At 38.3% G+C, this 19,140-nt stretch overlaps 1 protein-coding gene across 2 annotated transcripts in view; it reads right to left on the reverse strand.

Annotated features, from left to right (window-relative positions):
- Nucleotides 1–19,140, reverse strand: part of CERS6 (ceramide synthase 6) — a 333,383-nt gene that overhangs the window by 83,768 nt on the left and 230,475 nt on the right. For both annotated transcript variants that reach the window (XM_023730602.1, XM_004375551.2), the window contains exon 5: nt 3,523–3,573. In XM_023730602.1, coding sequence (XP_023586370.1) covers nt 3,523–3,573 — 51 coding nt within the window. The remainder of the gene's footprint in view (nt 1–3,522; nt 3,574–19,140) is intronic.

Below are 19,140 nucleotides of genomic sequence, written 5' to 3' on the forward strand. Positions count from 1 at the left end.
GAGTTTGGGAGTATTCCATCCTTTTCTATGCTCTGAAATACCTTTAGTAGTAGTGGTGTTAACTCTTCTCTGAAAGTTCGGTAGAATTCTCCAGTGAAGCCATCCAGGCCAGGGCTTTTTTTTGTTGGGAATTTTTTAATTACCTTTTCAATCTCTTTTTTTTGTTATGGGTTTATTTAGTTGTTCTATCTCCGTTTATGTTAGTTTAGGTAGGTAGTAAGTTTCTAGAAGCCTTTTGATGTACATTTAAAAATAGAATTTTAGATATATGTGGATTTTCCCACTTAGTGTACCATTACAGGATACAAAGGGAGCTTTAAATGAAAATACTGAAGTATTTAAGACTAAAACAGCAGCTGGCCTGAGAATTACAATTGTGTACAATAAGCAATTCGTTTCTATGCTGCTTTAGTCTCTATCAGATAGTTATAGGATGCTCTCCACTCTCTAACCACTTCATGTTGCTTATTTACATTTTTTTTATAATCTGAGTAAACTATCTGAAAAAGATGGAAACGCAAACTGGAATTCCATTTCAATGTGTCCCTAGCCTTGAACTCATCCAAGAAGTATTCAATGCCTGTCCTTCACTGCTGTTGTAACACTGTGTAACAGAAAAGATACATGACAAGTCTCCCCCCGTTAACCTTATGTACACTATAGAGACCAAATGTCTCTACAAAGACAATCCAAAAGAACCCCAGTAACACTAAAAAATCCAAGTTGCTTATTATAACATGTGTCCTGTTTGTTACCAAAATATCTAGTGACATTTGTTTCTCTTATATAACATATTTAAATCGAAATAGAAAAGTCCCAGCATTGATATTCAAATATTAACTGATCTGGGCCTATGGGACTAAATTCATAGATAGATGCAAAGGTATGTCAGTGGGCAGGGATTTGAAGTACTCTTTCTGGGATAAGATTTTAATCTCAATTTAAACCATGCTCTTTTTAATTGCAGGAATGATCCATCCACGAGTAATGGTACAAACCTGCCTTGGTAATCTAGTGTGGCTATAACAGAAATACCACAAATGGATGGCTTTAACAAAGAGAAGTTTATTCTCTCATAGTCCAGTAGGCTAGAAGTCCAAATTCAGGGCGCTGGCTCCAGGGGAAGGCTTTCTCTCTTTGTCAGTTCTGGAGGAAGGTCCTTGTGATGCATCAGTCTTCCCTTGGTCTGGGAGCACCTCAGCGCAGGAACCTCAGGTCCAAAGGACGCGCTCTGCTCCCGGCATTGCTTTCTTGGTGATATGAGGTCCCCATCTCTCTCTGCTTGCTACTCTCTTTTATATCTCAAAAGAGACTGGCTTAATACACAACCTAATCTTGTAGATCTCATCAATATAACTGCCACTAATCCATCTCATTACATCATAGTAATAGGATTTACAACATATAGGAAAATCACATAAAATGGTGGACAATCATACAATACTGGGAATCAGGACCTAGCCAAGCTGACAGATATTTTTGGGGGATACAATTCAACCAATGACATTCTATCCTTTGGCCCCCAAAAATTCATGTCCTTGCCACATGTAAAATATATTCACCCCATCATATCATAGCAAAAGTCTTAACTCCAAGTCCAAAATCCAAAAATTTCTCTTCATCTGTGAAATCTAGAATACAAGTTATCTGCTTCCAAAGATACAATGGCAGAACAGGCACAAGCTAGACATTTCTGTTACAAATGGGAGAAACTGGAGGAAAAGAAGGGATAACAGGCACCAAGCAATTCAGCAGAACACATTATATTAGCCCTCAAGGCTTTGAAAATAATCCTCTGTTCTCTGAGACAATTTACACAATGGCCCTGCCCTCCAGATGCTAGGTATTGGCCACACTCTCCAGATTCTGAGTAGAGATCCCTCAGCAATAGGCTTCAGCTCCACCTTCCAGGCCCACTGGGATGGCAACTGTGCTCCCTTGGCTTGAGGCACACCATTCCGCTAGTCCATCTGAGCAGCAACTCCACCCTTAGAAACACCAGAGGCTATGGCTCCACCTTTGAAACCCCAGAGGTCATGGCCATACCTTTCGAGACTGAGGCTGTTCGGCTTCCTGTGTTCCTTGTCTCTTTAGCTTCTGCTTCCTGGTTCTTTGGCCTCTCAGCCCTGGCGCCTCATGCCCACATCTGCCCTGCTGGCGTAAGTGTTCCAAAGCTCTGTAGCTCTACTGGTAAGTGCCTGGAGGCACCCCACTCCGCCAGTAAACTTCGGCCAGAAGGCACTCAGCTCTCTTGCTCTGTGTGTTCACAAGTTTAGCTCCACCGATAAGTGTCCTGAGGCACCCCACTCTGCCAGGAAGCCTCCTATACACAGGCACTCAGCTCTCTTGCTCTGTGGGTTGGCTCCAGCGCTGTCTGGCGCTGGTCTCCCAGTTCTATTGCTGCTGGTTCTCTGCCAATGCTGGTTCTCTGCTGCTGCCAGTTCTCTGCTGCTGCTGCTGGTCCTCTATCCATTCACAGTTTCAAAACTGCTTCCACATTTTAGGTATCTGTTACAGCAGCACCCCACTCCTGGTACCAAATTCTGTCTTGGTCATCTAGTGCTGCTATAACAGAAATACCACAAGTGGATGGCTTAAACAAAGAGAAGTTTATTCTCTCATAGTCCAGTAGGCTAGAAGTCTGGGTGCTGGCTCTCGAGGGGAAGGCTTTCTCTCTCTGTCAGCTCTGGAGGAAGGTCCTTGTGATGCGTCAGTCTTCCCTTGGTCTAGGAGCATCTCAGTGTAGGAACCTCAGGTCCAAAGGAAGCGCTCTACTCCTGGCACTGCTTTCTTGGTGATATGAGGTCCCCATCTCTCTCTGCTTGCTTCTCTCTTTTATGTCTCAAAAGAGACTGGCTTAAGACACAACCTAATCTTGTAGTTCTCACCAATATAACTGCCACTAATCCATCTTATTACAGCATAGTGATAGGATTTACAATATACAGGAAAATCACATAAAATGGTGGACAATCATACAATACTAGGAATCAGGACCTAGCCAAGTTGACAGATATTTTGGGGGGACACAATTTAATCCATGACAAAGTCCATTTTCTGCACACAAGGAAATGGTGCTTTATTTACATATTTTGAATCTGCTCCTGAGCCACAGAAGGAAACGAACTCAGTGTTCCTGTTCCAGTTGCACATTTGAGCTTTCCACACTTGCTGTTGAGACAGGCCTGTTCTGTCATCAGGTCTTCAGACTTTCCTTGGTAATCAGAAACAGATCAGCTGTTAGAAACGGGAATATTCCACCTGTTGGAATGACTGCCTCCTACCCTCCAGCAAATGTACCTTCCAAGCTTACTCGATCTGCTAAAGCAATTGGGCTTTGATTCTGAACTTCACTATGAACATACGATCTTTTTTCCTCACTAGAGCTATGCCCAGCATCAATCAGCAGGAGGGGCCAATAGCAAGGCAGCTGTGCAACCTGTTGGGACCTGCCTGAAACCATGAAATTGACCTAAGGAAGATATTCTGTATATAAAAAAATAGAAAGTAATGTCTCCTTACCTGATAGGGGTAGTTGTACCAGCAATGCCTTGTATCCCACAACCAGGGGGTCTGAAAAAGTGAAAAAGAAATATATTTGAGATGGTTTAGAAAAGAAGCAGGAAAAGAGATGTTTATGATGGGCTCTTGCTCCCAGTTTTTTTGGATTTCAATCATCTACCTGGTGTGACCAGTGATAGGATATGGAGACAATTTTTACCCTATCATGTATTCTCTCTGGGTGATTTTCTACACTCAACTGGTAATATTCTAGGCTGCTTCTGGAATGGAGTCTCGATTGGTATTTTTGTTTTTTATATTTTTTGCTGGTCAGAGGGACATATTCCTGCTATACAACCAGCTTCAACAGCAGTGCCCCCCAGGGTCTCAACAAGACCAGATGCATATAGTTAATCTCACTGTTATCAATAGACATAGATGACAACTGGCATAAACTACCCCAAAATTACCATTCATGGACCCATGTTTAAAAAGCAACACTATTAATCAATTGTTCCATAACTTGATCAGGAGTCAGTGAAATGCGGGTATGCTTCTTATTTCACTAGGACAGCTCAGGCCAATTCCAGGCCTGAGGAATTTAACTCTCACAACACACTCCACTCCCCTGACCTGTGGTCAAGGCCTTTTGATTACAAAATAACCAGTCTTAATTTGACAGTGATTACTTGCTTTAAAACACTGTGTAATCAAATAGATATCAAAGTGTCCACACGGATTCTAAACATTTGCAATAACCAGGGAGGGGTTGGATTTAAACAGACAGCTTAACCATTCAATAATACCAGCACATATGATTAAGAATCAGTCTATCATTAACCAAGCCTCAGTCTCTCTCTATATTAGATATAATCATGTTTAATATATGCACACTATATATATGTAAATATCTATGTCACAGTAACAATATTGTCATTGAAAGATTAATGCTGGGCTGATTTCAGATATGTTTGTACTGACCTAACCTCCTTATATTGTATCAGAAATCAGATCCTGTAATATCAAAATTTGCTGCCTGAGCTGCATCAGTGGTGGGATAATGCAGCTGTCTCCCTGAAAGCCAATCCACCCCAGTAGTTACTCTCTCATTATCCTAATCAACCCTGCATCACAAGAGTCATGATGATGATAATGATAAGTGTATCAGCTAGCATTTGTTGAGTACTCACTATGTTCCAGACACTGCTAAAGGATCTTACACATATTAACTCATTTAATCCTTACAGCAGCTAATAGCATTTGTCTCATTTTACAAATAGGTAAACGGAAGCCCTGAGTCCATAAGTCACTTGCCCAGGCTAAATAGCTAGGCAATGGTAGAGTTGGAAATCAAGCTCAGATAGTCTGGTCCTAAACCCAGACTTAACCACTGTGCACCCTGTCTTTGAGTCTGATAAAATGGAACCAGACTTCAGCCTAGTGAGCCATGTCACACCATAAACCAAAAAATGTTCCAGGATCTATACACTTTCCTTTCATTGAAGCACTACTGACTTTCCCTCCTTTTTGAGATCTTTACTTACTGCTGGTTTTGCCATTTACTACCTGTTCAACACTGTGTGTATCTGCAATCTCTCTGCACTTAACCTTAATTTTCTACATGCTAAAGTTGTGTTTCCTCCATTCTTCTCAGCTATAACATCAGTGTTCATTACTGACCTCACAGGGTGATTGTGAGGATCAGATGAGATAGTGTGTATAGAGACAGTTGGTGGAAACAACCTAAATGCACATCAGTGGATGAATGGATAAACAAAACGTGATATACACATACAATAGAATATTATTCAGCCATAAAGAGAAATGAAGTCCTGATACATGCTACACATGGATGAACACTGAAAACATCATGCTGAGTGAAAGAATTCAGTCACAAAAGAGCAAATACTATATAATCTCACTTGCATGAAATATCAGGAATAGGCAAGTATATAGAACTTAAGTTTACCAATGGTACCAGGGGTCATTGGGAAGGAGAAAAACAGGGGAATTCATTGCTTGGGGGGACACTGAGCTTCTGTTAAGGGTGATAGAAAAATTTAGAAATGGATAGTGGTGATGGTTGAGCAGTAAGATGAACGTGATTAATCTCGCTGAACTGTACATGCAAATAATGTTGAAATGGCAACTATTTTGTTACCTATATATTTACCACAATACAAAATACTTTAGAGACTTTAAAAATTGAAAATTCTATTGTGTTTTTATGGTTAATAAATAATATATGTCCATTGAGGATGATGCAGAAGATATAGAAAAGAGTAAAAATAAATAATTTGAATTCTCATCACTGTTAACATTTTGATGTACAGCCTACTTTTGGTCTTTATTTATATGCAATATAGAAATAAATGCAGATACATTTAGTTTTTACACATACATATATAAATATTTTTAAATGTAGGTTCAACACATCAACATCTATGTTAAAGTCTAGTACAAATGTTAGCTATTGCCTTTCTCTCTGATGAACTTGTTAATTATTTTCACAATTAGTTGAAATTCCCTGGGGGAAAGGTATGTCACATGCATATGTTTATCCCTCCAGAATCTATGCCCAAGTTGATAGTTCAGCATTCATTTACTGAATGCTAATGAGAAGGAATACAGAATTAAATGCAAGGCCTATACCCCCCCAGTAATGTTTTTCTGAATTCAGAATGTCCTTGGAGGGAGGCAATGAAAAGTGGATCAGTCACCTTTGACTCTGAGATGAAAATTCCTGTTGAGGTTGGTGGCTGAGCCCTCCTACCAACTTGTCTCTGAATTGTTTGTGTGAGAGAAATAAATTCCTATCATTTCTGTGATAATTTAAGCTCCTGTGTTTTGGGGTCTTTTTACAGTAGCATGGCCTATATGCTCACTAATATATGCATCAAGGTAAGTAGCAACAACTATTTTTTCAACAAAGAAACAATGGTAGAGAGATTCAGTAATTATTAATTACTTCAATTAATTAATTGGAAGTTACCCAGCTGATAAGCAGACAAGCTGGCATCCAAACCCAGGCCAGTCAGGCTCCTCCATTATACCACATTATACCTTATCCTAAGTACTCTGGATGTACAAAGAATACTAATGAAAGGCAAACATCATGGGTATTTGGAATTAATTCTCCCAAATGGGTTGTTACCTACAAACATTGAATTTTAGGGTTAGAAAGGACCTCCAAATCCTGTTAATCTACAAAAGAGCCCGCACTTTAAGATGGTAGCCATACCTCTCACTATTAAAGAGCTCCACGGTTATCAATCACTGACAAGATCCCTCAAGGCTTACTTCCTTTTTTTTTTTTTTCTTGGTCAACAGAAATTGAATCAACATTTTTTTAACATCATAAGACAACTCATCATAAATGGTGCTTAAAAGTTATTAAATTACATAACAGCTAATTCAAATTTAAGAAGACTTATAACACATTGGAATATGACTAAGACAGGCCACGTCATAGTGGATGAGAAATCACTTCTAACACTCCCTCAATCTAAATCACAACGCATAATGGGATTTTTCATTATATTGCGTACATCTGCTCCCAGACACAGCTCGGTAGTCAGCATATCCATCAATAACACAGCATTCCAAGGGAAGCTCCTCTCACTCTGAGAAAATCCAACCTGGCACCAGGGTGGACACCAGGGACGCTGCTGGGGGTCCCCTGTAGCCCTCATTTGCATTTCAACCATATGCATGAGACCTGGGTGCTATTATTCTATGACTTAAAGAAAGATAACAGCAGAGAAGCCTCTCTAAGTGTCAGTAAATCTGTTCTTTTATCAGGTTTGTCTCTTTATCAGCTCTTCTACAGAGATTTCATTGGGAACGGAATTAACAAAAATAGATCAAATCTGATAATTTTACTTTACCGTCTGGAATAAGATAGGTTTGCTCTTATTTTTTAAAGTTACTTTTGATGTTATTTCTTAAAAATAATAGTTAAAAAAACAACAAATCTATCTTCCATTTCCATGCCACCTATCGTGATGATGTATTCATCAAAAATCAAGGAAGCTAGGATTATCTCAAACCACTGATGCTTATCACATCTAAAGGCATAATACAGTTTGAAGCAAAAGGCCAAAGAAAAGGACACCCAATTAACCAGGTACGTGTTAAATGATTAAAGAGAAATATAAATACACACAGACACACATATAAGGAGCCTGGGTGGTGCAAGCAGTTTGCTCTCGGCTGTTAACCTAAAGGATGGCAGTTTGAATCCTCTCCGTGGCTCCACTGAAGAAAGGACTGGCAAACTGCTTCTGTAAAGATTACATCCAAGAAAACCCTATGGAGCAGTTCTACTCTGTAACAACGACAATAAACACACACATATATATTTTTTCAAGAATCAATAGGTAGCTATGGCTGTATGAACAGTAGTTTCTTTCAATTATTACCTATTTCATTCAACAAAAGAACATGAATCATAAAATATTAAAGGGATTTTGTTGTCTCTTCAAAGTAGTGAAAGGTGCACAGGTCTTTATCAAAAGTCAGTATCTCAGAGGCAAAATTTTATCTTTAGCTATTTCCATCCAAAATCTTACACGGCCTTCAAAAAGCCCACCTGAGACAACTAAAGCCAAGGAATACAGTCTAAGAGACGTGCTGTCCTCTACATATTTTCAGAAAAAATATATGGCTCCTTGGATAATGTTTTAAAAATACCAGAAAGCTAGATCCCTCAACTATATCAGTTTAGTAATGTCCCTTCCCTGGAAACACTTTTACTGAGTTACATTTTACTGATTGCTTACATTGAGGATTTATTTTAAGAAAGAAATATGTGAAAAATGCTTCCGTGTCTGCAATGAAACCATATTGGAAAGGTTACCATCACGCCCAATGTGTAAGTTTCCAGATGACACTTTCCCTTTAAAATTTAATCCATAGGGGAAAATATTTTCCTTTTGTGAATGCTTAGCATCTTTTCTCGTACTGAGAATTATGATACCCCACTGTTTCCTTTGTACTTAAGCTTTGGGATGCTGAGAGGTAATGCTAAAGCTCAGTCACAACAATTGTGATCACCTCTCAACATCTTTGCTTATTTCTCCTTTCATGTGTATTTTCTTAATGTTTTATATCTACATTAATAACTTTATTATATAAAATCACAAATATTTTTAGAAACAATCGTGTATAATTTAAATAAATTAATATAAATCAAGTCAATCCAAAATGACTTATTAATATTATTTTCAAATTAATCTATTCTACTAGTATGTTGTTTTCATTTAATAGACATTGTAAAAGAAATTCAGATTGCAAAGAAATATTTCATGTTTTGTGAGTTTTAAAAATATATAAATAAATCGTGAGAAGAATGAAGCCAGAAGTCCTTAAGCCTGGAGATGCTGATGGTCAGTGGTGAGCAGGCTAGCGTACTCCCCAGAATGCAAGAGGTGCCTTTTCCCCCTTTTCTAGGTCAGTAAACTCGTGACTATAAATCTACAAGGCAGAGTGATGACCCCTCCCTAGAGCTATCTGGCATCTACATTAGCTTTAAAAGCTCTGGAGATGTGGAAATGTAATTTGAGCTTGACCTCGCGGTATCTTATAAAGATAGTAGCCCCTCATATTGACCAGGCTTTAAACAAGATCCTGGTCTTCTAGACCTAGTCTAGTATTTGCCTTCAGTACATTCAGCAATCAGTTTAGAAAGCCATTTGTAGATCTGCCAAGATTATGTAAGTAGGAGTTTCTTGAGGATGGGCCCTAAGGTCACAGGAACTCTATGAAGGTTTTATCACAGAAACAAAGAGAAAAGAAATGTGAGTGGCATTACCATGCCTTCTTAATGCAGCATATTTCTCTTTTCAGCTAGTGGTTCCCAAATTTTTTCTGCCCCTGCTCATCCAAGGGACTCCACACACACCCAGTGGTGACATTGGTACACTGTGGCTGTGACTCTCAAGAGCTTGGGAACATGAAGTTTGAAAAGCTACCTCTTCCATCAATGATCCGAATGTGGACTCTCCTTCTACACCCAGACAGCATCATCACAAAGCAGAACAGACTAATCAATTCCGCTTTTAGAACAGAGATTAGGGATAAAGAAATAAGATGAAAGAAAATGAGATGGAAAAACTTAAAGGGGCGAGAGAATGGTGAGAATGTCAATGCAGGGGGAGACTGATGTGCAGGCCAGTGTAGAATTTGGGAATGAAGCCAATGAGAGTGGCTATTAAGAAGCACATAACTGGTCAAAAGTCAATTTGGGGAAACTGTAACATACGACAAAGGATTAATATGTCTAGTATCTAAAGAGCTCATAAAAATTGATTTAAAAATTTAAACACCCAATGAGTAAAAAGGGGAGAGGAAACAAATAGTCAACACGTTAAACAAAAATATATTTGGCCAAAACGTGAAAATTACAGATTAACACAAGACAGAATTTCTTATCTGTAAGTCTGGTAAGTAAGAAAAAAGGTTAATATTCAGGGATTAACAGTTCGTATAGAAACCAATGCTCTGCAAGTTGGAATAACCTTTCTAAAGAGTAATTTGGTAATATATGTCAAGAATCTTTATAATGTGCATATCCTCTGCCCCAGCATTTATTGTAACAATTTAATTGGACCCATATGTACAGGCGTTTATACAAAGATATCCATTATAACTCTTTTTCTAATAATGAAATATTCAAATGAATCTTATTGCTCATTAATATAGAATCAACATTGCCATGGATTCAATTGTGTCCCCCACAAAAAAATATGTCAACTTGGCTAGCCCATGATTCCCAGTTTTGTACGACTGTCCACCATTTTGTCATCTGACGTGATTTTCCCATGTGTTGTAAATCCTACCTCTATGATGTTAATAAGGTGGAATCAGCTGTTATGTTAATGAGGCAAGACTCAATCTACAAGATTAGGTTGTGTCTTAAGTCAATCTCTTTCAAGATATAAAAGAGAGACGTGATCAGAGACACAGGGAGACCTCATACTACCAAGAAAGCAGCAGCACATCCTTTGGACCCGGGGTTCCTGTACTGAAAAGCTCCTAGATCAGGGGAAGATTGATGACAAAGACCTTCTCCTAGGGTCGACAGAGAAGGAGAGCCTTCCCCTGGAGCTGGCACCCTGAATATGGACTTCTAGCCTTCTGTATTGTGAGAAAATAAATTTCTCTTTGCTAAAACCATCCACTGTGGCATTTCTGTTATAGCAGCACTAGGTAACTAAGACAGACATTTTCTTAGTTGGGTCTTTTCTGAAAGTAGATTCTAAGACAAGGACTTGGGTGTAGATTGTTTATTTGAGAGGTGATGCCAGGAAACAGAACTGGAAAAATGGAGAAAGTGAGACAGATAGGGGAGAAAATCCAATATGGTTTTCAGGAATGAAATGAGTCAGTTACTGCTGCGGGCAACTATGTCTCAGTTCCACCAGGAGCCTCTGCAGAACAGTGTGGCATGCACTTCATACCTGGACCAACGCAGGACAGGGATGCTGGGGCATTAATCCACCAACTACTTCCCCTCCCCCATTGGTTGAAAGTTGTGGTATTAATTCCTACACATATCTAGGTTGTATCTGTCTGTGTCTAGGTGGTCTTTGCAGCTCTTGAGAAAGCAGAGCAGAGCTATGGCACAGCTTGTTGTGGGACAGTGGCAAGGGTGTATGGAACTGTCCACCATAACTGCACTGAAATCAGATGGGCAAAGGGGATGTAATGGGCATATCATATTTTTTAAATAATATTTTATTGTGTTTTTGTGAACGTTTACATAGAAAATTAGGTTCCCATTTGACAATTTCTACACAAATTGTTCAGTGACGTTAGTTATATTTTTCACAATGTGTCAACGTTCTCATTAATTGCATTGTTTTTTCTGTTTCCAGTACTCTAGTTTCCCTGCCCACTTTGTCTTCTTATCTTTGCTTTAGAGTAATTGATGTTTTGGTCTCATATAGATGGTTTTTTAATGGAGCCCATACTCACAGGTAATATCCTTTATTTTGTGTGCCAATCTTTTATTTCACTACAAGGTGACCTCAGGGGAGAGTTTCAGTTCAAGGTTTAAAGACTATCTCAAGGCAATAGTCTCAGAGAGTCCTCTGATCTCAACTGTTCCAGTAAGTCTGGACTTTTTAAGACTTTGAGTTCTGCTCTACCTTTTTCTTCCATTCCATCCATTTATTGTGGCCCTGATCAGAATGGCAGTGGTAGCTGGGCACCATCTAGTTTTTCTGGTCCCAGGGTAGATGAGGCTGTGGCTTGCGTAGGCTATTAGCCCTGTAGGCATATTCATATCTTAAATAAAAACTAGATTACAAGCAGAATATGCAATGTACCTTATGTTTACACACACACACACCCCCGTACACATGAAAAGTCTGGCAGTGTATTTACCAAAAGTTAATTAGTGGTTATCTCTGAGTAATGATTAGTTTAGGTTATTGTAATTCTTTTTCTTATGTTTTGTGTATCAGTATTAAATTATATAAGTAATGTATCTACAATTTTTCTGCAATGAACAGGTACTATCTGAATAATAAGAAGAAGCCAAGCCTACATACTTTTAAAAGGTCTCATAAGAAAATACATTTGCTCTATATTTACAAACAACATCAGTAGTATTAATAATACATTGCTACCCTCAAGTTATTCAAGAATTGTAATTAACTTTAAACTAAAAGCTAGCATATGAAATAGCTGCCTTTAGAGTTTTTACTTCATGTTGACAGCAAAATTTCAAGTATAAACTCATCATTAATAATTTAATTCTAAATTACCAGTCAAAAGAAAGAAGAATGGGGGAAATAAGAAGATGAACAAACAACACAGACTAATCTTGCATTCATTACTGTGATGATTAATCATCTCTGTCAGCCACCTACTCTCATCTTTGAAGTGCATCATCAACTCCTTCCTTATTATGTCCAAATCAATTTTCCTACATCCTAATATTACAGGCAACCTCCTCTAATATTATGGCAATCTCCTCATTTACTCTTTCAGGATTTACTAAGCATTGACCTGAATCAGACACTTTGCTAGGTACAAAAATATAATAGTGAACCAGACAGGTTCTCCATTCTCAGGGAACTTGCCATCTCATGGGTAAATAGAACACTGACATTATAGGCTATAGCAGGGGTAAGGACAGGATGCCAGAGGAGTACATAAAAAAAGACATCCAGCCCAAGTCTTCCCGGAGGGGAAGGCTCTACTAAAAGTGTCACAGTTCTTAAAGTCAGAAAGACAAGTAGAAGATAGTCAGTAGAAGCAGAGGAACTGCTAGATGGAAAGTAGAGCATATAATTCCATACCTTTCAAGGATCAAGTCATATTTCCAACAACTTCATTTTTCCTAATCATGCCTTCCCTTGTATTATTCTCCAGAAAAAAAGCTTAAAGCCTCCTCCCTATTTCCATCTGAGGTGAAACACCTATACCTGGTTCCAAGCTCCTGCTAGCGTGGCTATACACAGAAACCATACAAGATTAACTCCACTCTTCCCAACCAGCGTCCACTGTCTTCCCCAGGCCAAGCTCCATGCTTATGTGTTCCATTCATTCCTGTCTCTGTGCCTTAACTACTCATGCCCCTTGTCTGGAAGGCCATTTCTTCTTCCCTCTGCCTCTCTGACTTCCTGCACAATCTTCCATGTTCCAGTTTGTTGGCCTTCTGTCTCCAGGAATTGTTTTGTGAAGTCCCCTGTGGGCATTCCTTTCTACTGAATTCACACTTCTGTTTTCTCATGTGTAAAATTAGGAGTCGGACTGCATAATCTCTATGATCCCTCCAAGCCCTACAATTTCACCACCCTCTTGACCACCTCCTTTCTACTGCCAACAATCATATCCTTGTTTGCTGTGCTCTGACCACGGTGCTGATGCCAACTCCACAAATGGAAACCCAACATTAGAGACAGATTCCCCTTTTCTTCTTTCTTTAGGGACCCTGGTTGTCGATAGCAATTTAGACCTTTTGAGTCACTGACGAAATTAAGCCACTTTTATTAAACACAATCAGATCATCATTAGTAACCAGTACAATAAAAAGCTCATTTTGCCCAATTTTGTAACGCTCAAGCAAGACTCAAAAAGTGAGTAACTGCTTTCCAGTGTGCCCTTTATGAGGTTCAAGATTTATGTTTGTTACTGAAGATTAAAATTTTCTAAATTAAATACTGATGAAAACTTGATGATGGTATTTTAATTTAGGAAAATAATTACCACTCTTTCCGTACAGCTACTTTTATATATTAAAATTCAAAAGGCAAATCACAATTTCAGTTTACCATTACTCAGTACTAATAGGACAACAGATCAAACTACACTCTTTAAATGAGTGGTACATCCTTATATATTATTTATCTTCTAATTAGTATAGAGAAATTACTCTTTGAGTTTCTGAGTTAATTACAAAGAAGGAATTGATCTTTATGTTAAGCTTTGATCATCAGTTCTGATTTTAATCAAGCCTATCTTCTTGTTTTCCCAGCTTCTGGTCTTCTGAAAATGTGTCATCTTTTTTTGGCTGCAAGATACCAACAGGACAGATTAATGTAACTGAAGTGTATCAAGGGGCTGAACCTGCAATACTGAAGAGGTTTGCTGAATATAAGATAAAGTTTTCCTCTCTATGAATAAAGAGAACTCTTCAAAATCAATGACAGAGAAAGACTGGTGCTTAATGAAACTGTCATGACATTGAAAAAGTAATCTTAAATTATCTCTCAATTTACCTGGGAACAAAAAGAAAAAGGCCAAGTTGCTATAGTATATCACTGACCAACCTATATCTAAAAAGAAAAAAATATACATATAAAAAATAGTTGCTATCGAGTCAATTCCAACTTATGGTGATCCCATGTGTGTCAGAGTAGATCTGTGCTCCATATGGTTTTCAATGGCTGATTTTTCAGAAGTAGATTGCCAGGCCTTTCTTCTAAGGTACCTCTGGATGGACTTCAACCTCTAACCTTTTGGTTAGCAGCCAAGTGCATTAACCATCTGCATCACCCAGGGTCTCCTATCTATGCAGGTAGAATACACTAAACAGAACTAGGCCCCTTTTTATCTACTGTCGAATTTTTGAAATGCTTTTTTGTTTTGCTTACCCCACTATGTAATGAATTTCTGAGGAGTTCACTGGTGTCTACAATATTAACCTATCAATGTTTATTTCTTGTAGTTTGACTCACAGTCTCATGGGGTTGCACTTATTACTTGCCAAATGCATGATTCTTCAGAACTTGCCTCTGTAAACAACTGAAAAACAAGGTTATTATTGTACTAGAAATTGGCAGTGCTGAAAAAGGCCATGAAGTTGAAGGAAGCTGGAGCCATCAACCTCCAGGGTAAGGGATACAAATGACTTCAGTGTATAGTTCCAGGGGCCACAACTCAGAAAGTATATGTGAGGCAATCTTTAAATGGGAAACAGCCATAAGTCAATGACATTTTACTTGCTGCAATACAAACAACTTTAGTAACTGAGCTGAGAAGGTGCACTATTTCTTTATCGTAGGAAAGTATTCTCTAGAAGACTTACATCAAACTAAGGTATGATTATCATTTAATAGATACATCACTGAGTTAAATGACAATGCTATTTTAGGTCTTCAATCAGAGTTTCTAAGATACTCTAATTGAAGGGGTTTTGCCACTATGAAAATATTTTCAACTCTACAGGATTACAATTAGTTTGGAGTACTTAAATATTATTGTTGTTCGCTGCCATCAAGTTGGCCTCCAACTCAGGGTGGCCTCATGAAAAATGGAACAAAACACTGCCTGGTCCTGTGCCATCCCATGATTGGCTGCAGATCAGACCACTGTGATTCTTAGGGATTTCACTGGCTGATTTTTGGAAGTAGATCACCAGGCCTTTCTTCCTATAGGGTCGCTATGTGTTGGAATTGACTTGACAGCAACAGGGTTTTTTTTTTCTTCCTAGATGTCTTAAGTCTAGAAGCTCCACTGAAACCTGTTCAGCATCACAGCAATACAAAAAATTTCCACTGACAGCCGCACTGTGAATTACCTTGGTTTAAGATAACACTTATTTAAATGAGACACCATTTTAACAAGTGGCTGCACATAAGCAGTGTCATGGATTGAATTATGTCCCCCCAAAAATGTGTGTATCAGTTTCGCGGGGCCATGATTCCTGGTATTGTGTGACTTTCTTGTATGTTGTAAATCTTGCCTCTGTGATGTTAATGAGGGAGGATGGGTGGCAGTTGTGTTAGTAAAGCAGGACTCAATCTACAAGATTGGATTGCGTCTTGAGGCGATCTCTTGAGATATAAAAGAGAGAAGTGAGCAGAGAGACAGGGGGACCTCATACCATCAAGAAAGCAGTGCCGGGAGCAGAGCACGTCCTTCGGACCAGGGTCCCTGTGCCGAGAAGCTCCTAGTCTGGGGGAACACTGATGAGAAGGCCGAGAGAGAGAAAGCCTTCCCCTGGAGCTGACACCCTGAATTTGGACTTTTAGCCTACTTTACTGTAAGGAAATAAACTTCTCTTTGTTAAAACCATCCACTTGTGGTATTTCTGTTACAGCAGCACTAGATGACTAAGACAAGTAGCATCGGCCAGGAATTGAACCAGGGACTCCCGTGTGGAAGGCACTAATTTTACCACTGAACCATCACTTCTCCAGCTTAAATATTATCAGTGATTAACTCTATAAATACATGTTTCATAATGTAAACTAAATGAGGATTCATTAATTTCTGATTCTAGAACATAAATTCTGAAAAAATTCCCCTTGTTTTTGTATACCATTGGTTACAAAGAGAAATAACACATAATTTACCTAACAGTCATTATAACAGATTGTATTATATGTAGTTACATGATCAAGTGAACAAAATTTAATTCAAGATAGAAATTAATCTACTCATCGTAACATCAAACTGTTTTATAATGGGACTCACTGTAATTTTGTCCCTGGAAAAACAGAGAGGAAACCTAAGGAGAGGAAAATTATAGTTAGTCCAGACAAGAGATAACCAAGAAATTGCATAAATCTAAGGAGAACTGGCATCTGTAGCAAGCTCCATGAGAAACAAGATGGAACCAGCAGGTCAGCTGTACCAGGAACTTCCTTGGTTTAAGATTATAGTTATTTAAACGAGACACCACTTTAACATATATTCACTCAACAAAAATTGTTTCTCCAGCATCTACTCTGTGCTAGGCACTGTTCTACATGCTAGAGGTTTAGGAGTGAGCAAAAAGAAAACCACTGCTTTTAAAGAACTTATCTTCTGGTGGAAGAGACTGTCAATAAAAAAGGGAACTAAGTAATAATATACAGTATGTTACACATGGTCAAGACTAAGGAGAGAAAATCCAGTAGAGAAAGGGAATATGAAATGTTAGGGGGTGGGATGGGGACATGATATTATAGAGTGGCCAAGGAAGCCTTCACTGAAGTGATAGTTTTTGAGTCATAACTTGAAGAAAATCATTTTGTCATTGTAACTTTCACTTTTCCGTCTTGACTAATAACCTTTTATTTTCTGCCCTTATTTATATGTAAATAAAGTAAAGTAAAGCATCCACAGAGAGGGGGAGAAGGCATGAATAAGTGTAGGGGAAGATTTTAACTGGCAATAACTTCACCCCTGCATTCTAAATCTACAATTTGTGTGTCATTTTGTGAGTATTCAGTTGCATTCTTAGGCTTTGCTGGAGGGTCCTGAGATGAGGATAATGAGACCTAGGCAAAGGGTGCGGGGGAACTCAGTTATTATAATAGTCTGTACTGATGCTTTGTCAACTGTTTTATTAGAGAACAGAATACTCTATTTAAAAGGAACAGCAATTATATTTGAAGCCCATACATTTCATAAATCCTTTGGTAAAAACAGTTTAAAAACTATCCTTTGATCCTTAGCAATACAATACAAAAAGATAATCAGAAAAAAGGTACCACCAATGTAACATTTTCCATCAAGTAGAGCCACCTGCAGTTTTCTGTGCAGACATTTGCACTGCAACCCAGTGGGGCACCCAGCAGTCTTAAGGCTTCTGTATCTTGTTACTTTCTGTGTTTGGCTCTCCACAGGGATTCTGGTTTTCAAAGGTGCTGGTGATTCTTAGCTAAATACCCGACAACTTTACACTGCCTGCCCTGAATGCATGCAACAAAGACAAAATCTAGTTCTAAATCTGAGGAGTGAAAATGCCAGAATTAAATTTGCTTTGGGAAAACAATAGCTCTGAACTACTAATGAATAACTGAGAAAATACCAGCAGCAGAAAGAAACGTAATGTGTCTTCCCAAAACCCTACATGGGGAGGGTTTTGCAGTTACAGACAAAAAATATGAACCACTCTACTCCTATCTGGTCATTACCCTTATAAATTACAGCCCGTCTACAAATGGTACATTTGGTACCTGGGAAACTATTTATAATTAATAGACATAATTCTATAGCTACTAGTCTAGCAGATAGTCTTATAGGCTTAACTGAAATGATTTCTTAATCTCCATTTCATTTAAAAATATAATTAAAGGCACAAATGGCAGCAAACTTAAATAAGCATTTTTCTAGTATGTTCACTGTTACAACAAAACTATACTTAGATTCGATTTGGTTTCTCCTTTTCTCTGTTTTTTTTTTTTTTTTTTATTTTAATCTCAGCTCTTATGTTTATTGTTTTATTCCTTCTTTTTGCTTTAGGTTTAGTTTGCTCTTTTTTAGTCACATGTGCATCCTCCTAGCACACAGACACTGAAGAACGGCTGACGCTAAGCAACCCAGACCACCCTGACTGTATACAGTCCCCGTCCCGACTCCAGACTGAAACCCCCCACAGATTTATTGTCTGGACATAAGATGCACACTTCACTGTTTGGTTACTTTAAAGCCAGGAGACACTTCTAATTTTCATGCTGCGATGTTTAGACATCGAATGTCAATGAACCCAAAGCATGTGCTCTGGGAGAGAGGTGGCTAATTTTGAAATTTCTTCTAGGTTATATATTATCTTTCCATAGTGAAAACACTTATCTATTTTAAAAAAATGGCATAGAGAAATTTTTCTTTCAAAAGAATTCAGAACCAAACTGAAGCAACAATAACGGAAAACAGCAATGTGATAGCGACAGACTGCGTGAAATCTAGAGAAAACGGATATCCAAAGATAATGACAGGTTGCCATTGCTTTTCTCACACAGAAGACATACTACTCAAAGGTTTCCTTTTTAATTCTTATGAACATCTTTGTGAAGTCATGGATAGTGGTCAAAATATTCTGAAGACTCTCTGAACGTATGTTTGTTTTATATTTCTTACAGAGGTTGGAACACAATATAAAAAATACTTTTCTATCCCATTCCTTGGAAAAGAAAAATAAAAGCCTCACTGTGACAAGGCATGACAAGTTATAGATGAAAACATTACCAGGGACCTTATAAAAAAGGAGACATTGCTGGAAAGCAGGGGGAAAAAAAAAAGCTCATTAATGATCCTTGGCTAGGCATGGTATGAAAACAAAGTTAGAGGCTCTCTCAAATCTTCTTGGGTATAGGGAGAGCCAGTAAAGCTAATGTCTTGGTCATCTAGTGCTGCTATAACAGAAATACCACAAGTGGATGGCTTTAACAAACAGAAATTTATTCTCTCACAGTCTAG

The sequence above is a fragment of the Trichechus manatus genome, unplaced genomic scaffold, assembly GCF_000243295.1.
Source record: "Trichechus manatus latirostris isolate Lorelei unplaced genomic scaffold, TriManLat1.0 scaffold00037, whole genome shotgun sequence".
Taxonomy (NCBI): domain Eukaryota; kingdom Metazoa; phylum Chordata; class Mammalia; order Sirenia; family Trichechidae; genus Trichechus; species Trichechus manatus.